The sequence below is a fragment of the Narcine bancroftii genome, chromosome 5 (genome assembly GCF_036971445.1).
Source record: "Narcine bancroftii isolate sNarBan1 chromosome 5, sNarBan1.hap1, whole genome shotgun sequence".
NCBI classification, from domain to species: domain Eukaryota; kingdom Metazoa; phylum Chordata; class Chondrichthyes; order Torpediniformes; family Narcinidae; genus Narcine; species Narcine bancroftii.
Window position 1 is genome coordinate 82,177,971 of NC_091473.1, and position 19,939 is coordinate 82,197,909.

Below are 19,939 nucleotides of genomic sequence, written 5' to 3' on the forward strand. Positions count from 1 at the left end.
TGTCTCCGCTCCATCCTCAACATTCATTGGAGCGCTTTCATCCCTAACGCCGAAGTACTCGAGATGGCAGAGGTCGACAGCATCGAGTCCACGCTGCTAAAGATCCAGCTGCGCTGGGTGGGTCACGTCTCCAGAATGGAGGACCATCACCTTCCCAAGATCGTGTTATATGGCGAGCTCTCCACTGGCCACCGTGACAGAGGTGCACCAAAGAAAAGGTACAAGGACTGCCTAAAGAAATCTCTTGGTGCCTGCCACATTGACCACCGCCAGTGGGCTGATATCACCTCAAACCGTGCATCTTGGCGCCTCACAGTTTGGCGGGCAGCAACCTCCTTTGAAGAAGACCGCAGAGCCCACCTCACTGACAAAAGGCAAAGGAGGAAAAACCCAACACCCAACCCCAACCAACCAATTTTCCCCTGCAACCGCTGCAACCGTGTCTGCCTGTCCCGCATCAGACTTGTCAGCCACAAACGAGCCTGCAGCTGACGTGGACATTTACCCCCTCCATAAATCTTCGTCCGCGAAGCCAAGCCAAAGAAAGAAAAAGAGATTACAGACACACAAAATTCAAGAAATGTTCCATGTTATTGGAATACTCACCATCTCATGATGCTTGTTTTCAAATACATATATTTTTTGTAAATAAGAATGACAGGCATATCATCTTAAAATTGTTACTGATTGAAAGAATAATAAAAAATAACTTTCCTTCTTAAAATTGTGGATGACCTTTATGGGCTTGAATTGCACTGAACAAATCAAAAGTTTTAAAATATATGTAACCCTCAGGATAAGCTGCTCAGGTTTTTTTTTTGGTTAGTTTTTTAAAAATAGATTAGGTTAGATGATTATTTAAATATATTTTAAAAAAATACACACACACACACACACACACACACACACACACACACACACACACACACACACACACACACACACACACACATACACACGCGTAATATTGTATTTTCAATTTCGTTCCCTTTTCTTCATTGTATTATAAAAACCAATAAAAAAGATTGAAAAGGAAAGAATTGCACTGAACAATGGCTCTAATGTAAACTGAGTAGTGATGTTTCAGTTAATAGAAGCAGATAACTGGTTAATAAATACTTCAGTTATGTACTGTGTGTCTTCAATGTGCTGTTTTATTTAAGACATCAAGGTGAAAAGCAAGAGCCTCTGGTGCTAGACACTTGGAGGATTTATGAAAGGAGACAAGTGACTAGAAATTTTGAGGTACATTGAAGTATAATTTAAAATGGAGGCATTGAACTTGCACAATTTCTTCCAGGGCCCCAGGGGAGTGTAGTCTGGAGATTTATATAAAAAAATGCTGAAGGAACTCAACAGATCAAGCAGCACCTGTGGAGAAAAAGGGATAATTGACATTACAGCACATAATAGTCTGAATACGCCTCGGATTGTGTGATCTCAGAAGCTAAGCAGGCACAGGACTGGTTAGCACTTTGAAAGGAGACTGTCTAGGAACACCAGGTGCTGTCGATTTCTGTGAGGGGCGCTGGACAAAGTGGCGACACTTTGCCTGCCTTACAATGGACAAAAGTTAAAGAATTTCATGTATGTTACATTCTAAATGTAGTATTACATGACAATAATGAAACCTCTACCTTTATTTTGGGTTGAAACCCTGCATCAGGATCTGACAGGTGAAACACTGAGTTCCTTCCACAATTTGTTGTCTGCAAAGGATTTTCTTTGTGCATAAAATGCAGAGAGGAATGTGTGTAAGCAGCGGGCATTCCAGGTCTTTATGCAGTTCCACACAATTATTATAGGTAATTTCAGGAGTCAGGCGAGAACTGCCCATTTATTAATATAGGTTCTCACTGTGCTGGAGCTCTTAAAGCAGCATGAGAACCACTGCAGCTGATAGTGGAGCTGAGGTAGACAGCACCAGATGGAGCAGGGTCTTCGTATGGCTATTCCTGCAGCATAAATGGTCACCTGGGGGAAGGATCTGAACAGTTAGCCCCTGTCCCTCCACCCTTCCCAAATCCCTTCCATGAAAGAAAATGGAAGGCTTTATATCATAAAAAATTCCAAAGTTGCACTCCTGAGTAATGAGCCAAGAAATTTGCCTTGTAACTAACATTCAAATGCATTTTCATTCTACCGTGGAGCTCTGCTTTCATGTTTTTACAGCATGTTGATGCACCACCATTAAATGAATTCATTCTTTACTGTATGGTTAGTACACTGGGAACTGCCGATATCATTTAACAATGATTTTGCATGGCAATTGAGTCAAGTAGAGCAAATAAATGTTTTGTAACTATGTTGCTTGTCCAAGATAAAACTGGAAATAAATTAAAAATGAAATTGAAGGATGCTTAAGGGAAGCCAGAGACACTGTTTAATAAGTTGAGAAAGAATTTGTTTTTGCTGGGAAGTGATGCGACATGTCTTGGTTCAATAGAGGAGAAAGAAAATATATGAAAACCAGTTTGATCTCTGGGGAAACAAGAAACTTTGGTGGAGCAATAATCATAGAAATGCCATGAAAATGGAGGCACTGCAAAAGAGAGAGGATTATTGGGTGTTTGGGTTGTGAGATGTGAACAATACCTATCAAATCAAAGCAATGAAAGTGTCAACAATAACAGTTACTCAGACTTAAGAGTCAAGAATACTTGGGTTTGATTTTCTATGGCATGTTTAACACGGAACAAGCTTTCTTTTGACCACTTTCTCTGATCAGGTGCTGTCAAAGTAAAAAAAATGTAGTTTATAAAAATGATGAAACCAATGTTAAATTCTTCATAAATCACTAATCAAAACCTAGCATACTATTCTCTAGCTGTAGAGTTGTCAGTATGATCCTTAAAAAAAGTTTTGGATTGAAAATCTTAAGATTTTCCATGTGTAGTCTGTCTCCGATGTCAGTAGTCCATGACCTGTTCTTTCCTTACTGTTGTATAAAGGCCATTTTGTTTATTTGACCTGACAGCAACCACCATGGATATTAGCAAGGTTGTTGAACAGCACACTGCTGCTATTTAGTTCCATAATGGTTAAAAAAAGTTTCACTTATTCCATCACAGCTCATTTCCCCTAGAAATGTTACTCAGAGCTACAATCGATATTCATTAAGACAACCTATGTTTCCCCAGTCTTGCTTTCTTTCATTTGCTATAGATTAAAGTTAAAAATGTGCTGAATTTTGCATTTCCCAGAAGATTATTTGAGTTGCAAGTTGCAGGATAATTCCAGAATGATCCATGATCTTGGTACTAGTGATACCATTGGCAATTTGGTGGTTTCCTTAATTGCAAGGGAAAACAATTTAAAACCAGTGTTGATCAGGATAGTTCTTCCAGGATTTTAGTAAAAGCAAATCTGGCTTCTTTCACAAATCATCCAATCAGATATGTAACTGGAAACTATTTAGGGATAAAATCAAGAATGCATCTCCAACAAAGGAATAGGCTTCATTCTATTACACCTTGCGACCTTGAAGGTGTTCCTATCTGGGGGTGAGAAAAATATCTTCAAAGAGGTGATGAGAACCCTGGTTTTCAGTTGGGAGGACACCCAGGGGAGGCAATAAGATGGATAAGAAGGGTTCTGGTTATAAATATTGTAAATATAATTGTAAAGATAGTCATACCTTATTTATTGTGATGTTTAGAGTTTTAAAGGTGAGTATATATGAGGAGCTTTGGTTGATGGAGGAGGTGGCAAGTACTAGATGGGTGCTACAGGCACACTCCTGAATGGCAGGGGAGGTGACACCAATTTTTGGTTAGTGGCACCGGTGGGAGGTGGGGTGGGGTAGAGGTAAATTAAGGGAGAGGAAGGAAGGAAGGAGAGGGGATTATTTGGGGTTTTTTATTGTATTTTCTTGAATTATTGGATGCAGTTTTTTTTTAGTTTGCTTATGTTTTGTCTCAAACATGGATGTCTGTATCAAGAGTCTGTGGAAGACAATGGGGGTGGAAGAAAATGTCAAAGGATAAGACAATTAAATTTATAAGTTTTACTGTTAATGGGATAATCAGGAAGATAAAGAGGAGAGTTTTGGCACACCTGAAAAAATGCAAGCAGACAAGAGTTTTACAGGAGAACCAGCTTACACAGCAAGAGCATGCGAAGCTGAAGAGAGGATAGGTGGACCAGGTGGTGACACACTCCTTTATTTCTGGAGCCAGGGGAGTGGCCATCTTGATAGGACAGAATGTTTCAGTGGTGGTCGGGGAGATGGTCACTGAGATTGTGCTGATGCATTGCCAAACATACTCGGAACCCTGGACACTTGTGAATATATATGCCCTGACTTTCGATGAAAAAAAAAGTTTTATATAAGATGTCATTTTTATTTGTAATTCTTTATTTATCGCACTATGAACCATATCAACCAAAATATTTACAGATGTATCTCCTTAAATATACACAGTGACATTTTCTCTTTTTTTCCCCATCCCTCCCTCCCCCCTTCCCACGCCCTCCAAAACTAGTAATATTGAACATATAAAATACAATAAAACAACATCTTTATACAAAAGCAGGAAAGACAAGTCATCTACTTATACACATTAAATCTGATTGTGTTTGTCTTCTTATCATTTTAGGTGGTGGAAGTCCGAGGCCGGCTTTTTCTGTTATGTTCCATGTATGGTTCCCAGATTTTTTCAAACAATGATTTTCTTCCAATTGAATACACTTATTCATTTCCATGTACCATTGCTGTATTCTCAGGCTTTAGCCTCTTCCTTTTAATTTTGTTATGTATTCCATTAATGTTTATAGTCATATAGTTCAACGTGGCCATCTTATATCTTTGTTTTCACTTTTCCTCCTCTTCACCACCTCCATCCCCTTTTTTCCATTACTGTTCTTTAAATTTTCTTTTTAATCTCAATATATGACAATGCACTTAAAACATGAAATACCCAAACAATCCCACAACCAATAACCCTTTAACCCCAAATAGGTCCCCCCCCCCCCTTGGGTTGCCCCATGTCCCTTGTCGGGCAACCACAACTCCCCTTTCCATTTGATTTGCGAACTTATTCTCAAGTGTCAACTGATTTTGCAGTGACTATTATCCTCCCAACCCCAAAGCCTCCCAAGAGAACACTATTTTCCTATACATATAACAAAGCTCTCTCTTTTTTCCCTTCTTCCCCTCCTTTCACTTCCCTTTTCCATCTTTAAATCTTTATATATACATTATCTTTACTTTATATTATTACATATTTTTGTATAATTTCTTGCCGTTCTTCCTTCTTGTCACTCCTCCTCCTCTCTTCTCCTGTCCTGCAAATGTTCAGCAAATTCTTGGGCTTTTTTTTTGGGCCTGAGAACAGCCTATTCTGTTCCCCAGGGATAAATACTTTCAGTACTGCTGGATGTCTTAATATAAAGTTATAACCTTTCTTCCTTAAGATTGTTTTTACCATATTGAATTCCTTCCTCTTCTTTAAAAGTTCAAAACTTATGTCCGGGTAAAAAAATATTTTTTGTCCCTTATATTCCAACGGCTTATTGTCTTCTCTAACTTTATTCCGTGCCTGCTCCAGTATGTTCTCTCTTGTCTATATCTTAGAAGTTTTACCAATATGGATCTCAGTTTTTGGTGTGGTGGTGGTTTCAGTACGAGTGCTCTATGTGCCCTTTCGTTTTTTATTTCTTCATGTAAATCTGTAATTCCCAGCACATTCAGTTTCCATCCTTTTATAAATTCCTTCATATCTGACACTACTTTGCCCTCTTTCAGGCCCACTATTTTTATGTTGTTTCGCCTACTGTAGTTTTCCAATACGTCAATTTTTTGTAACAATAAATCTTGTGTCTCCTTACTTTTTTTTTTCGCTCTCTTCCAAGTTCCCTCTTAAATCATCCATCTCCATTTCTACAACTGCTTCTTGTTCCTCCACATTTTCTACTCTTTCAGTCATGACCAATTCTAAGCTTTGCATTTTGTCTTCAGCTCTTTTAATTTTTCTTTTGATTGAACTAAATTCTAATGACAGCCATTCTTTTAATGACCTAATTTGTTCTTCAAAAAAGGCTTTATCTAAATTTTGTCCTTCTATTTTACCTTCTTTTCTGTGAAGATCGTGGTCTTCTTCCTTCTCTTCTTCTGTGTCTGTATCTATGTCTGTGTCTTCTTCTTCCCTTCTCTGTATCTGTGTATCTTCATCTCTCTCTGATGAGCTGCTTCTGTATCCTTGATGGGCCTCCAGCTGCTGTGTCTCCTGGCAGGTCGACCCTTTGCTGGGCATCCTGCTGCAGGCCGACCCGCTGCTGGGACTCCTGCTGCAGGTTGTCTCAACGTCGGTTGCCCCATCGCCGTTCACCCTCTTCCAGCCCCTCATTTCCTTTCTCACCACTTTTCTGTTCTTTCTTGCGTGCTTCCCCCAGTCAAACACCCCGATGCTGGGCATCTCTCAGCTGGTCACTCCGCAGCTGACCGCTCCTCAGCTGGGCATTCACCTTTTCTTTTGCTTGCGCACTGCACATGCGTGACTCTTTGCACATGCAACAGTTGCGCACCTTTGCTTGGCTCTGAGAACCAATTTTGATGTCCGCTGGTCAGGAGGACACTGCTCCTCCTGGGACTCACCAACTTCGGAGATCGACCGCTCCTCTCCTTGGTGGCTCCCTGCTCCGATATGCAGGTAAGGTCTTCTTTTTTCTCCAGTGATTTTCCTTCTTTCCTTTTCTCTGTTATTCTTACTTTCTATTTTTTGGGTGCCATCTCCTGGCTCTCCTTTGTAACTTTATCTTTCTTTTCCTGTATTTTATATTTTTGAGCTCTGTTTTTTCAAACTTTTTTTTCATCTTCTCTGGATCTACTAGACCAGTTAGTACTCCATCATGTGACTCCTATTACAAGATATCTTCTTGAGAGTAACTGAAGGGTGTGACAATGTTTTTATTGGAAGGGACTTTAATTTTTGTCTGGATCCAGTCATGAAAAAATTAGCAAAGAAAGTAACAAGGACCAGGCTAAGTCTACCCTGGTCTTTATGAATCTTATGGATGACTGGGGAAGGCTGAACTCGAGAGAAAGGGACTACTTTTACTTGAGATGGCATGATTCCTGCACTTGATCTATTTCTGGCTTCAACTCAATTAGAGGATAGGATAGTGGGATCCGAGTGCGTGGCTCAGCTATTGTTGGATCGCTCACCCTTGACTTTATCCATTATGATTGCAGATAAATAGGCCTCAGTGTATAGATGGCAGCTGAACATGTTGCTGTTGGGAAAACTGGAATTTTGTAGCTTTGTTGGAGCTCAGATAGAATTGTTCTGTGAAATGAACTCCCCATCTACTGAGGATAACTTCCTAATATGGGACACATTGAAGGCTTATTGAAAGGGCCAGATAATTGGATATGCCATGAGCATTAAAAAGGGACACATGAAGAAGATTGATGATCTGGAACAGGAAATAGCCCAGATGGAAAAGGATTATCAAAATACAGAGTTTGGAGAATGAAAAGCTCAAGTACCACACGCTAAAACATATAAGACAGAGAAGTTGATTTTAAGATTTATGCAGCAGGACTATGAGCTTGGCGAGAGAGCCCATAATGTCTTGTCCTGGCAGGTAAGGGTGGAAAGGCTTCAATAACAATCAATGCTATTCAAATGGGGGTAAGCAAGATCTCACACAAACCAAAGGAGATAAATGAAACATTTAGAAGGTTTTACAAAGAATTGTATAGATCTGAGTCAGAGGGAGACCCTACCAAAATAGATGATTTCTTGCTCTCATTGGAACTACCAAATTTGGGTCAGAAAGAGCAAGAGGGGATAAATGCCCATTTATCTAAAGAGGAAATTTGCATGAGCGTTGAACTCGCTGCAGGCTGCCAAATCACTGGGGGATGATGGGTTCCCCTTCAAATTTTATAAAGGGTTTAAATATCTTTTAATACCCTTCTTATGAAGGTGGTGATCAGGTGGCAGAGATGCATACCCCCGGAGTATTTCTCAACAGCAATGATCATGGTGATTCCCAAAAAAGACAGGGTCTCATTGAGTCCTGCCTTATATAGGCCCATTTCGTTACTGGATATAGATTACAAAATTATTGTGAAGCCATTGTCCAATAGATTGGCAGAATATTTGCTGAAATTAATGAATCCAGACAAAAGAGGCAATCGGCAAACAACATAGCTAGATTGCTTAATGTAATACACCTGGCACAGTTGAGGGTGGATCTGGGAGTAGCAGTAGCTGTGGACATGGAGAGGGCCTTTGACATATTGGAGCGGGAAGTTTTGTTCAAGGTGCTGGAGAAATTTGGACTATGACAAACATTTATTGATTGAGTAAGGACACTTTACCACAAACCTCAAGCGAAAATAATTACTGATGTCTCCAGCATTTCCATTGAGGAGATCAAGTAGTCAGGGCTGTCCATTATCCCCAGCGCTGTTCCTACTGGCCATTGAGCTGCTGGTGGAAGCCATTCGGTGGGATCCAGACATAAAGTGGTTCAAGGTGGGCCAGGTGGAACATAAAATCCACCTTTTTGCTGACAATATGTTATTATATTTGATGGTCCCCAGCGGGTCATTGACCAGACTGAGGACCACACTAAAGGATTACAGAAAGGTTTCAGGGTACAAGGTAAATTTGGACAAAAGTGAGATAATATCTTTGACGATGGGGATTATGGGCAGTACCAACAAGAAAGTCAATTCAAATGGCCGCAAGAAGGCATTAAATATCTGGGGATTAAAGTAGATAAGGATTTACATAACTTGTACAAACTTAATTATCTCCCTCTGCTCTGGAAGATTGAGGAGGACTTGGTTAGATGGAGGACGCTGCCCATAACATTGATGGGCAGAGTCAACTGTGTTAGAATGAAGATGATGCCAAGGCTCAAATATCTTTCCAATTATTACCCATTTCACTGCTTCAGAGTTTTTTTTAAAGCACTCATTGAGTGTGTCAGAAAGTTTCTGTGGTTCACTTTTATTTGCATTGATCTTGTACTCCAATATTTCTCCATATTCCTTCAATTTCTTATAATTCTTTTATTGATAATTCTGGTTCTGTTATGTATAGTATGATGTCATCTGCAAATAGACTGATTTTATATTCTCTTTTATTTTTATCCCTTTTATTTTATTTTCTGTTCTTATCAGTTCTGTCAATGGTTCTATTGCTAAAGCAAACTGTGAGGGAGATAGTGGACATCCCTGCCTAGTTGACCTGCTTAATTTAAATTGGTTCGATATATATATCCATTTACTGTCACCTTCACCATTGGACCCTTATATAAGGCCTTAATCCAATTAATATATTCCTCTGGTAAGTTGAATCTCTGTAGTACTTTGAATGAATAATTCCATTCTACCCTGTCAAAGGCTTTCTCTGCATCTAAAGCAACAGCCACTGATGGTGTCTTATTTCCTTGTACTGCATGGATTAAGTTAATGAACTTACAGACATTGTCCATTGTTCATCTGAATAAATCCAGTTTGATCTAGTTTTACTATTTTTGGTACACAGTTGGCCAATCTGTTTGCTAATAGTTTTGCTATTATCTTATAATCTGAGTTAAGTAGTGATATTGGTCTATACAATGCTGGTGTTAGTGGATCTTTCCCTGTCTTTGGTATTACTGTAATTATTGCTGTTTTACATGAATCTAGCATGTTTTGCGTTTCTTCAATCTGGTTCATTACTTCCAGGAGAGGAGGAATTAGTAACTCTTTAAATGTTTTATAGAATTCTATTGGGAGTCCGTCCTTCCCAGGCGTTTTATTGTTCGGTAGCTTTTTTAAATATATCTTGTATTTCCTCCATTTCAAATGGTCTTATCAATTTGTTTTTCACAAAGTTTAAAAAGGAATCACCATTTAAATGGCAAACACAAGCAATCCGATACCTAGGTATTAGACTAGCTAATAATCTAGGCCATCTATACAAATTAAATTATCAGCCATTAATTAAGAAATTACAAGATGGCTTAGAACATTGGAAAGATTTACCACTAACACTGATCGGAAAGGTAAATTCCATTAAAATGAATATCTTCCCAAGGATACAATATCTATTTCAATCATTACCAATTCCCTTAACAGAGAAATTCTTCAATGAGCTAAAGAAAATAATAAGGAAATTCTTATGGAAAGGGGGGAAACCGAGGATAGCACTAGATAAATTAACAGAATAGTACAAACAAGGAGGTTTGCAGCTACCAAATTTTAGAATTATTATAGAGCAGCACAATCAAGATATCTATCAGATTTTTATCAAACAAGGGAAAAACCAGATTGGACCAGGATAGAGCTAGATAAAATAGGGGAGAAGGTACCAGAAGATATACTTTATAAGTGGGATGAAAAACTGGTGCAATATAAAAGTTCACCAGTTCTGCACCATCTGCTCAACATTTGGAAGAAGATTCACGTAGAAAGGAAAACAACAAATTACCAACTACCAAAATTATCCCTTTCACAATAGATAACCTTTCCTTTAGAGAATGGGAGAGAAAAAGGATTAAAAGAATAGAAAATTGTTTTTTGGGAACAATTTATTATCTTTTGAACAAATGAAGTACAAATATGGAATAACTCATGGTACAATGTTTGCATACCACCAACTGAAAACCTACTTAAAGGACAAATTGGGAAGCAGGCTGAGGTTACCAGAAGGAAACAGCTTTGAATATGTGATTACAGACACAATGATAATTAAAAGATTTATAACAAACATGTACATCAAGCTGCAAGAGAAAGAGAATGATGAAATAAGCTATAAACCCAAACAAAAGTGGGAACAAGATCTAAACATAAAGATAAAAAATGAAATATGGGAAAAGCTATGCTCCGGAACTATGAGAAATACAATAAACACGAGGTTATGCATGATACAATATAATTGGTTACACAGGCTATATATCACGCCCCAAAAGTTAAATAAATGGGACCCAACAGTATCTCTGTAAGAAGAAAACACGAACAACAGTACATGCAATTTGGACATGTGAAAAAGTGGAAAAGTTTTGGGAAGATCTAAATCAGGTATTAAATAAAATCACAAAAAGCAACATACCAAAAAATCCAGAGATCTTTCTTCTAAGTAATATAAGAACTAAAGGATTAGGCCTCAAACTGGATGAAGCACAAAAAAGATTTATTATGATAACCTTAGCTGTAGCAAAAAAATGTATAATGTCAACCTGGAAATCAGAAGAGAGCCTGAGAGACAGCAGTGGTACATGGAAATGAATAAATGTATTCCATTGGAAAAAATAACATATAATTTAAAAAATAAAGTCACATTATTTGAACAAATTTGGGAATTGTACTTGGAACACAACAGAGAGGGCCTACCATGGACCTCCACCCCCTAAAATGATAGAATGAGAAGAAGACGAAATGAACTACCCAGTGTGTAAAAGTAGATGACACAATTTCTTGTTTATTTTCATTGTGTGATGACATTGTTTAATAGTTTTATTGTATTGTATATGTTGAACATTTAATGGGCTGGGAGGGGGTGGGAAGGGGGGAGGGAAGGGAGGGGGAAAAAGGGGAGAAAATGACACTGTATATTCAAGAGGGAAATGTTTGTGTGTATTTTGGTTAATATGGTTCATATTGTGAAAAATAAAAAAAATTTTAAAAAAGAAAGTTTTTGTGGAATGAGAAAGTTAACATGAAAAGGTTAACATGGGACTATAATTTGTTGGGTTTAAAATTACCTGATTTCAAAAATATTAATGGGCAGCCCAGGCAAGATTTCTCACCTCACTCTTTGAGTGAGGGAACCCCGCCCTCCTTCGAGGGCACAAATTGGACTACACTTGGTAGGCAGAGAGATAGCCAAAGAATTCACATATAAGTGGGATAAATAAATTGCTTGCAAAGAAAATGATTAAGCCCATCCTAAAGAATGTATTCCAGACATCCCCAAAATGCCCTTGACCCAGAATAATTTAATACCTTGACTCTGGGTAATAAAATCCTGAGCACCTGGTGCCAGAAGGGGATCAGGTATATTAAGGATTGTTACAAATGGGGGCAGCTTATGTCATTTGAACAGTTGAAGAACAAATGCAATTTGTCTAACAGAACATTCTTTTGTTACCTGCAAATAAGATCTTAAAGGAAAAATTGGGACTCTACCTAGATGTAGAAATGTGAAGATTCGAATTTGACAGGGGACTTTGTGTGAATTTATCTGTAAGATATATTCTGTATTCCAAAGTGAGGTCCTGAAGCTGGACTTACATAGGTCAAGGGAGAGATGGGAGTTGAACTTGGGTACAACAATCTATGAAGAGTAGTGGCAAGACCTGTATCTGGTCACCGTGACTGGAGTCATCAGTGCCAGATACAGGTTGGTGCAATACAACTTCTTGCACCAGCTGTACCTCACACCACAAAAATTACACAAATCAAAGCCTGAAATTTCAGAAATGTGCTTTCGGGGTTGTGTGGAGATTGGAACCTTTATCCACTCCACTGGGCTATGTACAAAGGTGAGATTATTCTGGGAAGAACTTGGGGGAACCTGGAAAATAAAATTACCAAAGTGGATTTTCCACAGGATCAGGAGTTGAACCTTCTGGGAAATATGGGGGAATTGCAGTTTAGACTGGCCAAGTACCAAATTTAGTTCATGAAGGTCACCTTGGCAGTAACCAGGAAGTGTATAGCGGTTACGTGGAAGTCCAACTCCCAATTAAATACCACATGATGGAATATGGAAATTCAGAGTTGCATTCCCCTAGAGAAAATTACATACAATTTAAGGAAGAAACAGGAGACATTCGTTAGAGTGTGGCAATCTTACTTGAAATTTATTGGCACTCAGATTAATTCCTCACCCCCCCTCCCCATCCGACCTCCGCAGGGAAATGAGTGTGACTGACGAAAACTGGACGGCATGTGTTTTCATTTGTTCTTGGTTTTGTTCCGTTTCTTTGTTACTTAGTCACTATCATTCCTAGGTTTTTCTTCTTCCTAGGTTTCCACTGGCATTTGTGTCAGCATAAATTAATTGACTTATTTTCAGCAGTATCGGTGGGGGAGGGGATAAATACAGACTCTATATACATATGAATGTGGGAAAGATTAAATTGTTTGCTGAATTTTGTGATTCTTTGAAAATCAAAAATAAAATATTCAAAAAAAGAATGCATCTCTATCTTGAGCAAACCTTGAACTAATCAAAGGGAGTGATATATTTCTGAAAATTAACTAGCTTTGAATAATCATGATTTACAATTCTTGAAGAGTTGAATTGTCAATACGTTAAACAATTCTGAATTTAGTAACTATATAAGTGGTATGTTGAACATTATCTTTGGTTTCTAATGTTTTATGGTGCTTGATTCCACTGATTTCAGTGGAACTGAATGTCAGTTTGAAAGTGCAGCTGGCAGCTGATACTTTTGTTCTTAGATCTATAGACAAATTCCAATTTAAAGCCATAAGTCACGTTTTTCTTAATTTTCACAATTGTTCTGTCTCCTTCTGAGATGCAGAAGATGTGTGGCAGAGAGACTTCACCTTGCATTCTCTAAAAGAGGGATGACCAACCTTTTAATTTTTAATTTAGGAATACAGCACAGTATCAGGCCATTTCGGCCGATGACTCCACGCCATCCAATTAACCTATAACCCTGGTATGTATTCGTTGGTTGAAATGGCCTGTAACTGTGTTGTATGTCTAAATTAAAAATTAAAAGGTTGGACACCCCTGCAAAAACATGGAGTGGTACATGGGTAGCTCATTCAGCTTCCCTTGTCCACCTGTGGGTAGTTACCTAACCACAGGGGTTCTCCTGAGAAAGAGCAAAGTGGAGAGAGGGTGGGGTGTGGTGGTGGTGGGGAAGGGGTGATAGGGAACAGAAGTGAAAGAGAGTAGTGCTTGGTGCCAAAGAAGGCTTCAGCATCAATGGTGTGAATTAAATGCAACAACAACTTATGTATTTATATCACATTGAAGCGTGCTCCAAATTACTATAAAAATGCTGCATAATAGAAATAATAACTAGATGGAGTAAAATCATGTAAAAGAAATGCAGGTATATTAAAGGAGGAAAGAGGAGGCTGAGAGGTAAATTATTTTTAGAAGAAAATTCCAAAAATCTGGGGCTTTAGAAATTGAATGGATTATCCCAAATAATGGAGTAGTTAAAATTGCATTCTCAGAATTAAAAGTAGATAGATACCAAGAGTGTTGTAGCACTGGAGGAGATTGCAGAGGTAGGAAACAATTTAAACCCAAGAATAAGAACTGTAAAATGGGGATGCTGCTTAGTGGGAAGCCCATATAGTTGAAGAAGCAGCAAGGCTACAGTGGGAATCAGTACATGGGGACCAAGATTTAGGACATGAGTTTTTTTCTGAGTAGTTCAGGTCGGAAGGTGGCATTAGGCAGACTTAAAACAGAACATATATTTGGTTTAAAGCTCAAGTTGTGATCAGATATTGCACCAAACTTGTGAATTTTGTGGTTTAGCCTCAGGCAGTTCCCAAGAAGAGGGATAGAGTCTTTGGCTATGTCCTAAAGACAGCAGATTTGGTCTTCCCAATATTTAGTTGAAAAAAACTAAAAATAAGATGATCAAATAATGGATTAGGGACAGGTGTACTGACATTTAGACATAGGGGAGGTGTGAGATGTGGGAATAAGGTAGAGCTGGGGCTCATCAGCACCACATGTAAAAACTTACTGTGTGTCTTCACACAATATTAATGGGTAGAAGTAGTATTAGGGGATGAAATGTAGATTCTTGGGAAACACTGAAGATAATTGTGCTGAAGCAGGAAGAGAAATGTTTGTTGAATATTCTCTGTTTACAAACAGATGGAAAAGTGTTAAGCTAGGTGATTGCCTCCTAGCTAGAGGACTGGTGAAGGATAATATGGTTCACCATAACTGCAGGCAAGTTCGGAAGGATGAGGAAATATATTGTCTTTTGTAATAGTGATAACATTTCATGTTTAACACTAACTAGAGTTGTTTCATGGGGATGAAGACGGGATTTAAGCTATTCAAAGGTGCATTTCCAGGAAAGATGGGTATGATTCAGAAGGCATGAGCACCATTATACAACTGAAAGTGTGCAACTTTGAAAAAATTTGCAAGGTAGAGCTTTTTGAAGAGAGTCGAGAGATGATGCAGAGTAAAATGTAATTGATTAATTGTGAAGGTAAACCTGAGACTCGCAGGAACATCCTTTTTGCAGAAGAATGTCCTGAAACAACCGTCCATTTTCCATAGTAGCCAATTGCCAATTAAAGAAAGAGAAATTGGATAAAGCCTGTCTGCGTCAGATCCTTTCATCCAAAAAACTGAAATGCTCATTATTTGCAGGAGTCATTGAGCCAAAATCTGCTGAAAAAAAAAATAGTGCATGGAATGATGAACTCCATTATTAATTTGTAAGCTGGCCAAAAAATAGAGTGGAAGAGATAACCATATGAATTGCAAATTGCCAGGAGTTGCTAAATTATTTCCATTACTCCATTATTAATGTTTCCCAAATGTCACCCCTTACTATATTTTTCATATACTACACTGTAATTACCAATTATTTTCAGCTCAGAGGTTAAAGTTAGTAGTTAATAGAACAAACTATTTAACTGTACAATGGAAGGTAATTATTGTCTGTCAAGCTCTCTCCTGCCCTAAAAGTGAACAACAAAAAATGTTTTTGGAAATTTTAAGTATTTCCAGTTTTAGATTTTTTTTGCTTACCTTCTTTCCATTTAAAATAATCTCTGTTATCTTCTCTTTATTTTTATGTCATGAACACATTTGAATTAGGAGCAGAAGTACGTCATCCATACCCTTAAACCTGGTCCGTCATTCAATGAGATCATGGCCGATCTGATTGTAACCTCAACACTCCATTTCCTCTGACCCCTCGTAACCTTTCAGTCTCTTGTTTGTAAGGAATCCATCTATTTCTGCCTCAAAAATATTCTACAGTTTCCACTCCCAGTCTTTTCACCTCATCTTTATCTAAATTGGGTGATTTCTTACAGTCTAATCTTCTCTGATTCTTGCTATTGCCTGACTTGCCTTTCCCAATAAGGCAATTTTCTGCATGGATTTATCATTAAATCTACTCCTTTAACCACTTTATTTCATGGTCTTCAAATGGTTAAAGATAGCCAAATTTTGCCCCATTGCACATCAAGATCCCAGATGTTTTTTTTCTCATTCCTGCAAAGCTGCTATTCAGCTTCCAACTCTAATACATATTACCATATAACCATATACAGCACAGAACAGACCAGTTTGGCCCTACTAGTCCATGCCGGAACAAATCCCCACCCTCCTAGCCCCAGTGACCAGCACCTGGTCCATACCCCTCCAATCCTCTCCCCTTCATGTAATTATCCAGTCTTTCCTTAAATGTAAATAATGTTTCTGCTTCAACCACCTCCGCCAGAAGCTTATTCCACATCCCAACCACCCTTTGGGTGAAGAAATTTTCCCTCATGTTTCCCTTATAATTTTCCCCCTTCAATCTCAAACCATGGCCTCTGGTTTGAATATCCCCCACTCTTAATTGAAAAAGCCTATCCACGTTGACTCTCTCTGTCCCTTTTAAAATCTTGAACACCTCCATCAAATCCCCCCTCAATCTTCTACGCTCATAAAAGAGTAAAATAAAATTTGATGAATAAAGTAGAAAGAAGTTTAATTATTAGGCACACAACAAATCCAACCATGTATCTAAACCGCTCAATTCTTCTGAAATATCCAAATGTGACATTTTCATGCCAAAATTCAGAGTATAGTTCAGAGAAAACTGGATGACTTATTAATTACTATAAACAGCACATAGGCTAAATTAAACCGGACAGGTTTAACAGTCAGTTCTGTGACTACTGATTTAAGTTAGTCTCAAAAGGTCATTAATTTGTCTTTAGTGACATTCAGATAGATTTCTCTGAGAATAAAATGCCCTCTATGTGTGTGATTTAAAACAGCTTAGGCAATGTACATTTTTAAAAACGTTGATGAGTGTACTTCAGCAAAAAAGAAACGAATTCAATCTAGTGCTGTTTCGAGGATATGCCAGTGTTGAAAGGTTAAATTAATAACGCAAAAGTTTTTTTCTTTCATCCCTGAGTTAGTACAGATGTTAAGCTGTGGTGATTTACTGGATGAGCCCGTTGGTTTATACTGTGGCCATTGTTGTAAAGCTGCCTTGTTAACTATCTTACCTGGTAATATTGATATTTTTAAATATTTTATTGCAGTTTGAAGGCTGTAATAAGGCATTTTCTAGACTAGAAAATCTCAAGATCCACCTGCGGAGCCACACAGGGGAGAAGCCATACCTTTGCCAACACACTGGCTGCCAGAAGGCTTTCAGCAACTCCAGTGATCGTGCCAAACATCAGCGAACACACCTGGACACAGTGAGCACAATACAAAATGTTTTGTATTATGTGTAATTGGTATTTACTTGATATTGCACCTTTCAATACACTGAATTAGCCAATAAAGGGGAAAGGGAGGGAATGTTAAAATTCTGAAATAAGAAACAGAATAAATTCTACTTACACTCAATAGATTGATCATGATTGTTTTAAAATCAATTCTTTGGACAGGAACCTGTTTAGAATAGAGAAACAGAAGTGCAAGTGATGATTAGGCTAGCCAGAAAATAAAATGAACCACACTGTATGTTGCATTTCTGATTAAAAATCTAACTCAAAATGTCAGCTGGCATTGATAACGATTGAATGTAATTTCAGTATTCCTAATCATGTGTGTTAAATTTCTTATCCAATTAAAAACAAAATGTCTCTACCCTTTTCTACTGCAATGGGATAAAAGGGTTGTCCTGTCATGAGCATCTAAAGAAATTTTATCTATATTCTTTGAAGTTGAGATTGGCCTATTGAAACATACAAAGTTCTTGTCCAGGTAGATGTTGAGATGTTTCAACTTGTGGGAGAATCTGGAATGAGGGGATGGAGTGACTGGACTAGCAGGTTGAATAGGGAACTCCTCCTCACAGAGGGTGGTAATCACTGGTTTGTGGAGGCCAAATAAGAAGTCCTTAAATGAGGAAACAGATAGGTTTTTGAAAGATCAGGGAATTTTAGACCATGGAAGACTAGCACAGAAGAGAAGATGAATCCAGGGGAAGATTAGCCATGATCTTATTGAATGGCACTGCAGACTTGAAAGGCTGAGTGACCTCATCCTACTATTTCTTTGTGTTCTTAAGTTCTTATAAATGTTATAAGATTTTAAATTAAATTTAATTTAGACACAGCACAATAACAGGCCATTTCGGCCCACGAGTCCATGCCATCCAATTTACACCCCATTAACCTACACCCCTGATACTTTTTTGAATGGTGGGAGGAAACTGGAACCACTGAAGAAAACTTATGCAGACATGGGAAAAACATACAAACTTCTTACAGGCAGTGTGGGTTTTGAAACCTGGTCCATTTCTGATCCCTGACATGTTAAAGGCGTTGTGCTAAAGATATTCATTCATTTTGGTTTCAGCTAATAAATGTTTTGAGTGGCTTTCATTAATGATGCTAATTAGTTCAGTGTCTGATATTCAGCAGTTTTACTGGAGGTCTAAATTGCACTTCTATGTCACTCCAGTTTTGTGCACATCACAATAAATGGAATCTTGATCTTACGCTCTCATCCATTTGAACTGCTCAGGAAGGACCCAGACGTGATCCATGATCAAAATGAATTAATGAATGATTTTATAGTTAGCTCTAAGTTCTTTATTCACGAAGTTTGCCAAAAATGGCCGCTACTTTAATATAAATAACACAAGAGGACAGAATAATGATGTGCCTCTAATAGCAAGATAGCCAACCTTACATTTTCTGGGCATATACTCGGGGAATAACACTTGGCCCATTAAGAAGCAGAGAACTGTGCACAACTCAAGAGCTGATGTGCAAACTGAATGAAAGCTTTGCCAACAGGGTTGTGATGGTTTACATTTTGAGCCAGGTAATCCTGAAAACATATGCTTAGGATTGTCAGAGGAATTGTAATTAAATAAGATAAAACAGATGCTGAATCAGTTTGAATTTATGAAACTTTTGTCATGGGATACAGAATAGGTTTCTCTGTCTTTCTGTTGTAAGATTCAAATATTGATGTATGTAACGTACAAACATAAAACTTTTTTTTTCTTCTTTCTGCTTTCCTTTTTTGCCAAGGAACCTCTAACTTCAGAGCTCAGGTACCACTCATTCAATCGATTCAGTTGATGATGGTAGAGAAAATTTCAATTATAATGGGCATTTTTGCCCATCACATGGCCAGTAATTTAACAGAGAAGATTATTTACCTTCATTCTTTGGCTTGGCTTCGCAGACGAAGATTTATGGAAGGGTATGTCCACATCTGCTGCAGGCTCGTTGGTGACTGACAAGTCCGATGTAGGACAGGCAGGCACGGTTGCAGCGGTTGCAAGGGAAAATTGGTTGGTTGGGATTGGGTGTTGGGTTTTTCCTCCTTTGTCTTTTGTCAGTGAAGTGGGCTCTGCGGTCATCTTCAAAGGAGGTTGCAGCCTGCCGAACTGTGAGGCGCCAAGATGCACGGTTGGAGGTGATATCAGCCCACTGGCAGTGGTGAATGTGGCAGGCACCAAGAGATTTCTTTAAGCAGTCCTTGTACCTCTTCTTTGGTGCACCTCTATCTCAGTGGCCAGTGGAGAGCTTGCCATATAACACGATCTTGGGAAGGCGATGGGCCCTAAAATTCTGGAGATGTGACCCACCCAGTGCAGTTGAGTCTTCAGCAGCGTGGATTCGATGCTTGCGGACTCTGCTAGCTCGAGTACTTCGATGTTGGTGATGAAGTCATTCCAATGAATGTTGAGGATGGAGCGGAGACAGCGCTGATGGAAGCGTTCTAGGAGCTGTAGGTGATGCCGGTAGAGAACCCATGATTCAGAGCCAAACAGGAGC

General features: G+C 38.5%; 1 protein-coding gene across 7 annotated transcripts in view; it reads left to right on the forward strand.

The window, feature by feature from the left end:
- The window catches only part of LOC138763621 (zinc finger protein GLIS3-like), a 331,893-nt gene that overhangs the window by 186,354 nt on the left and 125,600 nt on the right, over positions 1 to 19,939 (forward strand). For all 7 annotated transcript variants that reach the window (XM_069938097.1, XM_069938091.1, XM_069938093.1 and 4 more), the window contains one exon: positions 17,234 to 17,395. In XM_069938097.1, coding sequence (XP_069794198.1) covers positions 17,234 to 17,395 — 162 coding nt within the window. The remainder of the gene's footprint in view (positions 1 to 17,233; positions 17,396 to 19,939) is intronic.